At 32.0% G+C, this 14675-nt stretch overlaps 1 protein-coding gene across 6 annotated transcripts in view; it reads right to left on the bottom strand.

Moving 5' to 3' along the window:
• Positions 1–14675, bottom strand: part of LOC107448697 (lithocholate 6-beta-hydroxylase-like) — a 52679-nt gene continuing 38004 nt past the window's right edge. For 3 of the 6 annotated variants that reach the window (XM_071177292.1, XM_071177294.1, XM_071177295.1), the window contains exons 13-14: positions 1750–1912; positions 1–667 (exon numbers count right to left, since the gene is read on the bottom strand). In XM_071177292.1, the coding sequence (XP_071033393.1) occupies positions 569–667; positions 1750–1912 (262 nt within the window). In that variant the 3' untranslated portion in view covers positions 1–568. Of the gene's footprint in view, positions 668–1749; positions 1913–4089; positions 4234–6638; positions 6728–12974; positions 13139–13851; positions 14003–14675 lie in introns of all 6 variants that reach the window. The other 3 variants (XM_071177291.1, XM_071177296.1, XM_071177293.1) reach the window with 2 other exon arrangements.

The following is a 14675-nucleotide window of genomic DNA, read 5'->3' on the forward strand; positions in this document are numbered from 1 at the left end:
TTAAAAATAATGAACAACACTTTATTATTAAAAAAATGACCAGCGCGTTACATTTTATTTATTTACAAAACGTAGGAAATACACGGAACTAATAGTACATGAATTACATAGATGGTGTTTCGTAATGTCCTCCCCTCAATGCAAGTTTTTAAAATCTCTTGTCAAAAATGAAGTCAATAAAGTAGTTCACTAATTATCTAAGAGAAAAATAAGTAATCGAAATTTAATCAATCACTACTGAAGAGCGTGAAACAAGTCAATTAACAGAATAAAGAGAAAGGGAGTGAAGCATGTAGATGTTAAGGGGAATAATTACAAAACAGCCCTGCAAGCAAATGTTAATTTTGCACTTCTTAAACACACTATAAATTTAGATGAACGTCGTAAAAACAGGAAGATCATTGATAATACACGAACTCTTATTATTTTTCCAGAATATTTTGAGAACCATGCATATGATATCACTTCATAAGATAATAATTAATATTGCTTCGCAAAAACTAGTCAGCAATTAATAGTATGAAAAAATTTTCATGCAGATGGAACATTAAAATAACATCATCAGTATTTAAGGCTTGAGTAGACAATCTTTTCTTATTTCTGTAGCCAGGAAAACATCTTTGGGTTGAAGAATACCAAAAGCGTTGTGGTTAAACTTCATGGGTACCTGAAAATACAAATAGTTGTTTCACAAAAATACATTGGGATGAAAAGTATCGACTCGACCATATTTTAAAGCTTTAATTAGTAATTCGTTGAACTGCGTTACTTCTCCAAAGGTTTCTAAATTAATGTATATAAATTAAATCATAGTTTAAAATAGTTATCTCATTAATGGTAAAACAGAGATGATGTAGTTTGACAGAGGTTACGTTTCACTAAATAGGTACTATTAAAAGTAACAATATTAAGTTGACTAAGGTGTATTAATATTTTATGTTTCATAACCGGCATGGAACAGCTGACATGATTCTGAGTTTACGACTATCAATGGTCAACTCCATAGCCTTGTAATTTCGAACCGGTCCAGAATTCAAACTAGCCTTCATGGAGGACTTTTGATGAAACTAACTAGCATTTGTGTGATCAAAAATTTAAAGGCTTTTGTAAAGCTTATAAACTAAATAGATAATTTTAAAAAAGTTGAAATTGCCGATTTTCAACCGGTGAGAACTTTGTTTTTCGAAATTTCGGCGTCACATGAAATGATGCTTTTTTGCAAATAATATGCTATTTTCATAACTGTTGCGAGTTTGCAACAGTTAATCATGACTGTTAAAACCAGTTTACCCTATTTAAAGCTAGCGCTGTCTATGCTTAATTCTGAAAAATATGCAAAAAGTCATTTTGGAGAAAATCTGCAGTTTTCTGGAAATGAAAAGTGTTTGTGGTCTAATATTTTAATATTTAAAAACTTTCTGTATTATCTGGGCTCATATAAATTTGCAAAACTGAGAATGAGGCAGATATTTTGATAATTTTCATCTAGGTGGAAAGACGTCTCCAAATTCGCTATTTTTTTAAAAGTTTAATAACTTTTGAAATATGCATGCTATTCGTTCGTTCCAAAGCCCAGACAGTTCTTCACGGCAAGATCATGCATACAGTTTAAAATCGTTTTGTTTCAAGTGTAAGGCAATTAAGCTGCGGATTTTTTTCATTTTCCTTGGCGACGAAACCTCTAAAATACCATGTTAATTCATTATTTGCTGTCACGTAAGAAGAATGAGCGAATAAAAGAATACTCACTGGTGTCTTATCACATGGCTTAGTCTTAAAGCAGCTGATAATATATACGAGACAGACTTTGGCTTCAAGTAAAGCGAACCGCATGCCGACACAATTTCTCGGACCATGTCCGAAGGGTAGATAAACGTAGGAATCTCTTTTAGCTATCTCTTTCGCTGAAAATCTGAAATATTACGTAAACAAAGCATTATAGTTTGTGTTGTCTATTAAAATAACGTCTTACAAACTGGCAGAGAATACCTTCCTTTTCTTTCAAACTATAATTTTCAACAATTACTTTCAACTAGAGTTGTAAACTAAAAATATGGGGGGGAGGCACAGATTTCAGATATATCAAGAATAAACTACGAAGTTTAAACTATTGAATATCTTTTTAAAATACCAAATTGCAATTACCAAAATCAAAATATAAATTTGCGTTTTGACGTTTTGAAGGAAAAAAATCAGTATTAGAAGCTTCAATTTTTTATATACTTTAAAAATTAAATCACTAATGTAGATTAATATTTGAAGAAATTAATCTACGTTAGTGATTTAAATTGAGCAGATAAGAGGAATAAGTATTTGTAAACAATGTTTTCTGTCGTGGTATAGCGTTCTCTGAGGATACTATACCACGGGAAAAAATTTTCATTGCAAATTCTCTTTTACCTTGATAAGAAATTTTAAATTTAAAGTAATGTACCCATTTTAAATTTAAAATAATGTACCATTTTATGTTAGCAAAGGAGGCGGTGCATAATTTGTCGTACTAAGTTTTACCGCGGTAACGTTCTCTTAAAAGCAAAAATAAGAAAGTTATTGTAATTTGCTGAAAGAATTTATCCAGGACCCACACAAAGGATTTCAAATTATTAGAAAGTAAATTATCCAAATATCTTAAGTATTCGCCAATTTTGGAAAGTCTTCGCTAAATACAAATCTTAAAAAAATTTTATGATTAACTTGTTTCCCATAAAAAAAACTATTTTACGGTACTTTGCTTCAGGCTTATATTATTTAGACTCAATTCTAGTTGGTTATGCGGCACCGAAAATTACTGCAATTGAATAAAAAATACTGATTTGTTTAGAAAAATTCATTTTGGCGTAATTTTGAGGATCCAGTCAAATATCTATATTTCTTCTTGGTGAAAAAAAAATCATTCACCAATACTTTCGCCAAAACACAATTTAATTCGCTAAATTTACAATTTTATCACATCTGGCGAGGTGGCGAATGCTTAGCGCGGGACCTGTTAATCTGATACCCATAATTGATTTTCAAAAGAACACAAAAAGATTTCGTCATCATTTAATGCCGTCGCTTTAAAGAGAACTACCTACATTTTAGAAAGAAAAAAAGTTTATTATTTTAAATATATTGCTAAATGGTGTCGTATCAGATTGAGAAACCAACTAAAATCGAAGCTCATTTTTATTTTAAAACTAAAATTCATTTTAACAAAACTCTAATTAAACCTGTGTTGCTCTATGGCAGCGACTGCTGACTTCAAAATAAAACAGATGAAAATTACATACTTGATAATACTCTAATATTTGAAAGAAAATTACTCAGAGCCAACTTCGGAACTGTTAAAGAAAACACTGTGTTTGGCCAATTCAGAACAATTATGAATTATGCAGAAAATTTAAGCAACCAAACATAATTCCAGTTAATAAATCCTATAAAATAAGATGGCTGGGTCACATTTATAGAGAGGATGATGGTGACCCAGTTAAGAGGCTGACCTTTTGGAAACTTTATTGGCAACAGAAAAAGTTAAAGATCAAACACTAGACACGTGACTCTGTGGGAAAAGATCTTAAAATCATGGAAATCAATGAATGTAGTGTCTCATCAAGCCAGTAGGAGACGGGGAAAACTGTGGCCTGTACTAGACTGTCATGCTGATGGAAGAAAATTACAATTTTCAAATATTTTTTCAAAATTCTTTTAAAGTTTTATTTTTAATCATTAATTTAAAGTATTTCAATCATTATTTTGAAATATTTTACTTAAATCAAATAATTATTTTTAATATCTATTTTGATATATTTCAGTTATTATCTCGCATTATAGTTTTTAAAAATAATAATTATTATTTTTTAATAACTATCTTAAAAATTTTAATCATTTTAAATAGTTCTTCGAATTATTAATGAAGAAATGCACTAAATAAAACAACACTAACTGGATCGTACTACTAAAAAATGTACTATTATAAACATAAAACCGAATTGAAGAGGGAGAAATGATATTAAAAACGATATAAAGAAATTAACAGAAAGTATCTTTACAAAAGAATCTATAAAGTTTAGAAACTACAAGTAAAAGAGAGAAAAGTTCTAAAATGGTTACCTATCTGGATCGAATTTCTCAGGATTTGGATAATATTTTGGATCTCGGTGGATAGCAAATATAGGAACACTAACAATCATGTCTTTTTCCAAAATAATACCAGTGTCACCCAGTTTATATTCTGATGCAACCTTTCGTTCAGTTCTAGATGGAGAAAAAAAAGCTATTTAATTTTGGTCTATTAAATTACATAAATACATGCATAAATACATTACTAAAATACATGCCTTCACCAATCAATAACGTCATCCAATTCACATTAATTAGAGATCCGGTCTCCGGTTCGGGGTTCGATCCTCGACTCCGACCTACCGAGTACATACGATGTTCTCGAAAATATGTTTAATCGAAAGTAATAGAGTCTGTCGTTAAGCAGTACCATGTGTAAATTCAAGGATGAACTCTCGTTTCAAACAATAACAAAATTTTATTTTGGTACATTAGGCTTACATCTGCCTTCATCGAATTCTTAAATCAATCTGAGTTATATTTTCATTATAAGGTGCCATCCAGTGGCTCTGAATTTTATCAGATTCTACACCATGGGCACAGGAATCTAAAGAAAATTTCCTTTCCATTCAAATCTATATTTAAATTGAGGAAACGGCCTCATGAATGAGTAGTGCTGCCATCTATCATTGGGAACTGAGCTAAGATTTACTTTCACCTTTGCGGTGCTCTCTTGCCAAACAAAAGGGTGACCTTTCTGACTTAAATCGCTAAAGGGCAATGGCTGAAGCTCGGCTTGAAAGCAACAGGTTAGTTTCATAAGGGAAAGTTGCCCAAATGGTACCACTTCTGATTTCTAAACATTTATTGACTAGAGAACGCCTTAGCGAATAAATTAGGAATCTCTTATGACGTGGAGATCCATGCAGAAAAATCAGGTCCCGTTTTAACAAACAGCACATATAAAATCACACTAGAACTCTGTTACCCATAACATCATGTTCCATTAACATTTTGTAAGCTTATAAAGCTGTCACAATCCATGTAACAATTCAAAAATTAAATATCGCAATATCTCTTTTCTATTAAAAAATTATTTCGGATTATTCGTAGTATACTCATTCACTTAATTATAAATGCTCAATACTTTTGATGTAAGTACGAATTCGGCAACTTGTAAACGGTTTCTTTAATCGTACCACTTTTAGATCTTATGAAAACAATTTCTACTTACTGACAACCAAATAAAAACATTAATTTTATAAGCTGAATAACTGCATTTAATTAATAAGATATTTCAATTGTAATTGTCAGTGATTTGTAATTGGTGAAAATTAAAATGAGAAAAGTGTGCGATTTAGGCTACTTTCCTACGTTTGTAACATTTTTCTTTTCTGAAAAAATGACTAATATTCAAAAAATTAAAGCAAAAATTGAATTAAAATAACCAATTTAATGTCCCGTGTGGAGTGACAGGAAATTATACTTTGCTATACTGCTCCATTATTATGCTAAATTTTTTTTATAAATAATAATAAAACATTCTTTTATGTATCCGAGTTTAGCAAAAAGACTTTTCAAGTAAAACTATACGTCTTTACAAAATGTTAAAATACTAAATACTTTTGCATGTGAAGAAAAAACTTCGGAATTATAAACAACAAATTTGTTGGGTAAAATTAAGCTCACGTAAATTTTTCACGTTTAGGCCGACGGTAACGGGACTTCTTTTACCTATAACCTGGCCACTAATGGGAATAAATGAATGGACGATTAGACCCCTTAGGAAAATTTGCCATAGGTTTGCCATAAAAAATTTATAAAATTCTTACATAAGTATTCCTATATAAATATAATTCTTATATTAAATATTCTTATGGTGTTTTGCCAATAGTAAAATTTTGCCATATACTTTTGCCATAAACGTAAGGCATAAGCGTATGGCAAATTTTTAATACATATTTTTTTTATTTAGCAAATTTTGTACTATATGCGTATGGTAAGTTTGTATCATAGGTATAAGGGTAATGTATATGATAAAATTTTACCATTTGTAAAACCACATTGGGATACCCTATGGTATTTTTTAATATATCAAGTTTTGTCATAAAATTATGATGTGCTGTACCCTTTAAATAAATTTTTCCATAGGCTATAGCAACATTTCTTCATAGCCGTATGGAAGTTTATCATACAAATTTATGCATAGACAATAAAAAAACAAGAGTGATTGAATTACAGAGAGCTTTCGGGGCTCAAAATTTTCCGCCTAAATTTTTCACGTTTAATCCTACAGTAATGGAACTTCTTTTTTCTTCTTTTTCATCTGCTTGGGAATAAATGAATGGAAGAAATGATAATATATCAATTAGTATTATCTTTCTTCTTTTAACCATTAAATTGTGCCAGTATTATCTGCTATCTTAGCACTAAGTAATTTAAGAAGGATATTAAAATATCAAATTAAAATATGGAGCAAATTTTTTAAAAAAATCGTAAATAAAAACTACACAAAATTTAAAATTTAATCATCTGCTGTACTAATCTCTACTAAGAGAGCTACAAGTCAAGCATACGACAAGAAGAACGAATTTACTTACCTCACTCCTGGCGGATAGAGTCTTAAAGTCTCTGAAATGATGTTATCTAAATATTTCATGTTGTGTAAAGCTTCGTAGGTCAATTCACCCTATATATAAATAAAATATGCAGGTTTAAAGAACCAATAACATTTAAGTAAAATATCAGGTTTAAAAAACAGCTATGTTTTTAAGGCTATTAGATTTAAAAATAATTTTAAGCCTGTACCAAAGAATGACTTAGTAAACTACTACGTTTGGTACATTAAAAAATTCATATTACATTTAAAAAATTCATTTTTCATTTAAAAAAAAAGGAAAGAAAAGAAAGGAAAACGTTTATATATTGCGTTTGGTAAAGAGAAAATGAATTAGTTCTGCTTTTTTCTTCTTTTTTAGTCTAAAACATTTTTCGACTTTTTTAAACGTAAAATAAATTTAATCTCTGTAATGGATTTTAGATCATTCACATGTGCTGAGTCTCACGAAAAATCATCTTCACCTCATCCAAAGAATTCAAAATTCCCCAGTTTTTTTAAAAGATTTTATTTAGTGATTTGGATGAACATTTTGTTACACGTTTCGTATCATTTGGCACAAGATGTCTATATTTTATTTTATAATCAGCGTTGAGTAAAGTGTCCAATTTTAAGTTTGCCACTATCAATGTTCAACTTCGAATCCAACCCAGTAAACAAAAGAGCTCCTGGATCAAGCATTCGGACAAACAAGCCATCATGGAGGACTTTTCGAGGGAACTATCCCGTATGGCGATCGAAATGGGCTGCAGGTGGCGTAGAGCAAAACTCTCTACCTATGGCAACACTCCTCATGCTTTCTCAATTAGCGTGTGGAGAGTCATAGAGGAAAGAAGTACGTTGCTTTCTCTCTTGTTTTTCAGATACATTAAAATCTTTTAAGTTGGAAAACTATATGGAACTGAAAACTACATTAAACATAGTTCTAGAGAAAAGTATCACAGAAATTTTAAAAAATATTTTCATTAAATAAAAAAGTAAAATATCGTAGTACATTCCTATACAACTGAAAAGAGTAGGAGAGGGAAGGGAGAAGGGCCAAAGGAATAAAACCGATCTCTCCCCAGATGGCGTGCGTATTCGAGCGCTGCGATCGCCAATTGCGTTACATGAAGAGGAAAACTACAAAAACCTACCAAGGTTAGTCCAATGACAAGGGGATTCTATCCAGTAATCCAGTGATTCTCAACCACTGTGCCACCGCACTTTTGTGTGTCGCCAAATTCTTAAAGTGTGCCACCAAATTTTAGAAATGTATATAATAAAAATTTTAATGCTTTTTTTATTACGAGTAAAGTTTAAATTAAAGAAAAGTACTTATATATATATATGAATATTGTAACGAAGATTTTTCGCTTCCACCGCTTCGTTACATATTTCTCTCGTTTTTTACCTATTTTTACTCTAGTTTTTTACATACATAGGTGTCTGAGTCTGCGTCTTGTTGTCTGATGTTTGGAAAGCACTAGTTTCCCACGAATTCCGCAGGCGATTTCAAAGATCACTTCGCCATTTTCGTATTAGATTTCTACGTAAAATCCCATCGCAAAATATTGAACAAAATACTGCAAAAACTCTTGCAAACTCAAATTTTGCTCTACAAATCGATGAAACAACAGATAATACGGGAAAAGCTCAATTAATTGCATTCGTTTGGTCTATTTACGAAAATGATATAATTAATCAATTTTCATGTTGCCGTAAGTTACCTAAATTTACAATTGGCAAACATATTTTTGATGTAATTAGCTCATATCTATATATATAAAAGAAAGTCGTGTTAGTTACTTCACTTATAACTCAAGAACGGCTGAACCGATTTAGCTGAAAATTGGCAGGGAGGTAGTTTAGAGCCAGGAGAAGGACATAGGATACTTTTTATCCCGTGCGATAAACCGTTCCAGCGATATCAGTGAAAGTCGAAATGGAATTTTCTGATTGGTTAAAAGCTAGCCATTGTTTTAAATTTTGCTATAAACGATTCAATTTTCAAATATCTTGAAGATAACAACAGTGATATTTTCTATCTTATAACTCTATTCATTTAGAAAAGTAAATTAAAGTAAATTGCATATACTTTAATTTTTAATTCGCGCTTTTCTTTATGTCAGGTGAGCACAAGCAAGTAAAATCAACGAGAATAGATTTCTTAATTGTTGGTCGTATCACGGATTCAGTACTGTGAAAACTGTTTAATAAATATAAAGACAAAAGCAAATTTCATTCAAATTGCACGTTTTCAGAAATATTTATATTTAGTACGTAATTTTAGGTTAGCAAAATTAAATATACTTTTCGAAGATTTCAGTGCTGTGACAGTTGTCATTTGAAAACTATTAGTTTGTTTGTTTATTTATGCAAAGTTTTCGAATTCATCCATTTTATTTCTTTCATTTATAAAATTGATTTTTGTTTTAAATCTTATAATTTTCATATTTCTTATTCATCTCATTTTTATTGCTCTTTTTATTATTTAAAATATGTATGTGATATTTCGATTTAGCAAATTTGCGACCACTGCCAACTTTTACATTTCTTTTTCGTTGTCAGAAAGAATATTTGCAAAAATATGCCGCCTAAGCAAATCGCTCTTAGTCGGTCGACATCTCAAGCGCGCAAAAAGAGAACTACCCGTGTTTCAGAAACATCGGAGCAACGGGAAAAAGACTTGAAACTAATCGAGAACAGAATGCTTTTGCCCGTTCCTTAGAAACGTCTGAGCAACAGGAAAGAAGACTGTCAACAAATCAACTACGAACTACACAAGCCCGTTCGTCGGAAACATCAGAGCAACGGGAAGCAAGAATGAAAACCGACCGAGAACGCATTTCGCTATTCAGACGCTGCCAATACTCTGATTTGAATTTCAGTGCATTTCACTATGATCCGACAACAAACTATAGTCTTCCCCCAAGTGTCATCATCGGAGAAATATATCAATTATGTATGTTTTGTAATGCTCTCAAATTTAAAAATGAAACAGCTGAAATTTGCTGTTCTAGAAGCATACAGAAACTACAAGATTTTACGTCGCCTGCCGAGACATTATCAACCTTCGTATCAGGTCAAACAAACCAATCGAAACATTTTTTGGCGCATATACGCCGGTACAATTCGTGTTTCTAAATGACTTTATTCGGTGCTACACGTATCCTGAACGAGAATTACATCCCAACATTCAAAGTGCAAGGCCAAATTTATCATCGTGCAAGGATCACTTCTTTCAATGCCTAACGCAGATCATAAATTTCTACAAATTTATTTCATGGATAACACAAATGATCAAGTCAATCAACGTTGTCAGGTAAACAATGGCACTAAACGAAAAATTGTTACCGTATTACAAAAATTTTTCGATCAACATAATCAGTTAATTAGGCTGTTCACAATTGCCCTAGACTAAATGTCATCCGATATTTACAAAGTTGTTATTAGAGCTGAAAAAACACCTGTAGGCCACCACAAAGAAAAATACAATGCGCCAACATTGGATGAAGTGGCTATTGTTATAGTTGGCGAAGAATTTACCTCCCGCGATACAGTTCTTCATCGCAGAAATCGTGACGTTCAAAGAGTTCTCAGAAACGTATCGATCATATGATGCATTGCAATATCCTATTTTATTTTGGTGAGGAGAGGAGGGATATTATTTTAACATAAAATTAAGAAGTCCGCAAACAGGCGAGAAAACCAATAAGAAAGCAAGTGCAATAAGTTTTTATGCATATAGATTAATGATTGCCAAAACGCTGATAATCATACTTTAAAATGTCGACAATTAGTTCATCAATACATTGTCGATATGTATGCGAAAATTGAAACTGAACGCCTACTGTATATTAAATTAAATCAAACCAAATTACGTTCAGAAGAATGCATTCATTTACGGGATGCAATAATTAATGATGGTAACGTTAATCCTAATGATGTGGGGAAAATGATTATATTGCCGACTACATTTGCAGGGAGAAAAACTTGGACTCCCTGCAAATGTAGTATTCATACATGTCTGAGTATTCATACATGTGCCTTGGACTCCAAGGCACATGTATGAATACTCACAGGATGCAATGACATATGTTCTCGCATATGGGCTCCTAGATTTATTTATTACATTTACGTGCAATTCTGCTTGGGTTGAAATTAGAGATATTTTGTTACCAGGACAATCATCATCGGATCGTCATGATATTACAGCACGTGTGTTCAAACAAAAATGATAATCTTTACTTGATTTCATTGTGAAGCGTCATGTTTTTAGAGAGACACGGTGTTGGGTGTACTCTATTGAATGGCAAAAACGAGGATTGCCTCAGGCACACATTCTAATTTGGCTTATTGAAAAAAAACCACCTTCTAAAACTGATCAGATATCAGCAGAAATTCTTGATGTCACCATAGATCCAGTCTTATTTCAGATCATTGTCCAAAATATGTTTCATGCTCCGTGTGCATCACCATACATGTCTGTTTGAAAATGCACTAATGATATCCTAGAGAATTAACTGCTTTTTTTCACCATTAAATAAAATTTGCATTTCAAATCATAATCGCAAATGTCATTTACACACTTAAATACAAAATTCAAATTCAAATTGAAAGCGTTGCAACGCACGCAGGGTACAGCTAGTTTAGAATAAATTAAAGTTTCGTGGAATTCATGCATTGGCATTTGCACAGATGGTGCTCCAGCTATGACTAGACATCTAAAAGGATTTGTAGCACATGTAAAATAACTGAATGGGGATATATTAGCTACACATATTAGCTACACGAGAAGCACTTGTTACAAAATATTTGTCATCAGAGTTGAAAATAGTTCTGGAACAATGTTAACAAATGGTTAATTATATAAAATCAAGACCATTAAAAAGTCGCTTATTTAGTAGTTTATGCCAAGCTATGGAAGCTAAGTACGAATCCTTGTTACTGCATACGGAAGTAAGGTGGTTGTTCAGAGAAAAAGTTTTATCTCGTGTACTGGAATTAAAAGACGAAATGCAAATGCTTTTTTGAACATAGTTTTTTTTTTTTTTTAAATGGCGGACACTGGGGATGTATTGGATCCCATTGGACAGGAGTGCCAGAACTGCTACTCTCTTCTCATTACCCAGTGGGCACCGGTGGCGAAGCCACGGCGGTGGAGGGCGTTGCCCAACCACAAAGCCGCTTATAGGGCGGGGCACATTCACACACAAAGGAGAAAGGACATAGAACACAGAGAGAAAGAAACATCCATTCCCTGAGCGTGATTTGAACCCGCAACCATCGGCTCCGCAGTCAGGCACGCTAACCACTCGGCCACCTGGTCGTCTTTTTGAACATAAATAAAAATTATGATTTTGTTCATTTGTTGGAAGATAAAATATGGTGTGCTAAACTAGCTTACTTATCAGACATTTTTGTTATTTTTAATAACATAAATTCAAGTATGCAAGGGTCGAAATAAAATATATTAAACTCAACAGATAAACTGGTGGGATTCCACAAACAACTTTATGGAAGAATAAAGCTCAGGAAGGATATTTGGAAAAGTTTGAGTCAGTCGCAAAAGATTTTAATAAAACTATTCAATTACTTCAATACATCTTATTTGTGTGAATTCGGATTTTCAGTATTAACCAACATAAAAACGAGGAAAAAGATCGAGACTGTTAAATGTAGAAGACGATATGAGATTGTCATTTTTACGACCAAATGAAATTATCAAAAAACATCAAGCTCAAATTTCTCATTAAAAGTATTCTTATTGTCCATTTGTAATTAATCCCTTAATAAACGTACTGTTGTTTTTCTAGTACATATTATATTATTTTATTTTACATTCCAAATTATTATCATAAGCTATTTTACACAGTGTATTATAGGTAAGTAAACAATTTTTAAACTCATCTTTTTCTTTGTGGGCCGCCAAACTTTGAAATCGTTAAAAGTGCGCCGCGACAAAAAAAAAAAAAAAGGTTGAGAATCACTGCAGTAATTCATCGAACATTGTCAGAATTGGGTCGGATATTCAACGCCGGTTATGAAATAAAATGAAATAATAATCTGCGTCTGACTACGTTGAGGTTGCAGACAAATTAGGATTTTTTAAACCGGAACAGCAAATTCACTTTATCAATTCTGCAACCGGGATTATGCTTAGAATAGATATATAAATTAACCCTCTGGTGGTCGCTTAAAAAGTTAATCTCCATTCTTCTCTGCAGAGGGAAATTTATTTTCCTATGTTATTACTTAGAAAAATGGCGGATACGAGAAAAAACGTTCATCCATTATTATTTATACTATTGCCAGAGGTGTTGAAATACTTTCTTACATTTGTCTCTTTTAAGCATTGTGTAATTTCCTGGTAAGCTTTCTCTTGAATGTCCCCATTGAGAGCCAGGCAGTACAGGACGTACGTTAATAATGTTGCTGTGGTTTCGTAACCAGCCAAAAAGAAAATGACACACTGGGCCACCAACTCATCCATCGAGAGGTCTAAAATAAGAATAAAAGTGAATAAATTGAAAGATCATTTATAGTGAAACAGCAAATGGTTGAAGATCTTGAATAAATGAAAGATTTTTTTTTCTATCACAAAATTCGAAACACAATTAAAGAAAAATAATTAATTGAAGATCATCTATCATGAAACCTGAAATGCAATAAAAGCAAAGCCTCATTGAAGATCTTCAATTACAAAATTTTAAATAGAATTGAACGAAAATAACTAAAGATATTGTATAAACTGAAGATCATCTTTCGTGATATTTGAAATACAATTAAAGTTAAATAATATAAAATCTTGATGAAGTAACATCATTTTTTTAAATATTTCCGAAAAAAACTAATAAAAGAAAAACAATTAAGGACCCTAAATAAAGCCATTATGGGGCAAATTTTCTTTAAAGTCGCTTTTTTATTGATTTATATATTGTTTGATTTATTGGTTGATTATTTATTGACGTGATTTCTTATTCATGATTTCTTCTTGATGCTCTTATAATATAAATATAATATATTACTTAGGAAAACGGCGGATACGGTATAATTCGATTATTCTATTTTAAAAGCTTTTTAGCTCTTCAATACAGAGTAATTTAAATTTCCCGAATATTAAAAAAAAAGGGGGGGGAAACACCATTTTTCGAAAATTATTTATAATTGCCGCACTCGCGATCCAAACAAAGAATGATGAAAATAACTCTTACTTTTATTTTCCGATGTATTAAAAATCGTTTGGTTGACAAAATCTTGTCCATATTTTGCAGCAATGTCATCATCATCCACATCATCTTTTTTCTCACTCTTATAAGTCTCCTCTGCCGTGTCCATCAACAGTTGAAGAAAATCATTTCTGGTCTACATATATGTAAATAACATAAAATGATGTTTCAAGGCAACAATTTGATAGCATGTTAAGGACAAAAAAACTGATTGTACTAAAATGATACAAGATGTTTAATATTGTATGTGATTCCCCGAACTGCTACGACTTCCTCACTCCTATTTTGCATGGATGCGATGAGGATATCGATGAGATTTCGGTGAATACTGTCCCACTCTAGACGAAGTGCGATCTCCCCAAGTCTTGGTCTTACAGCAACACATTGTCCAAATACATCCCACGCAAGCTGGATCAGCTTCAAAAAAGCTTTCCACAAGACTTACTAAAAGAAAATAATCACCAATGGCTGCAGCTTAAGATACGACATGCGGTCTCAGGATCTCGTCTGCGTATCTATCAGCCGCAAATTGCATTTCTGAATGAAATAAAATTTGATCATACAATCAAACCACTTTGTAATGTGATCCTTCCTGAACGAATATTTTTAATTTTATAACCGTCTTTTGTTAACATTTTCCCCTTAATGTCCGGCAGGTGGCGCAGTGCCACAACTGCTGTGTCTGTTTTGTAAATGTGAGAGAGCGTAGAGGTACACGCAAAATGAGCCTGATGTGAAGAATGATGCAATAATTGATGTCTGTAAATATTGTTTGTAAAAAAATTATTAATATGCTAAAATAATCAAAC

Source organism: Parasteatoda tepidariorum, chromosome 2, assembly GCF_043381705.1.
Source record: "Parasteatoda tepidariorum isolate YZ-2023 chromosome 2, CAS_Ptep_4.0, whole genome shotgun sequence".
NCBI lineage: Eukaryota > Metazoa > Arthropoda > Arachnida > Araneae > Theridiidae > Parasteatoda > Parasteatoda tepidariorum.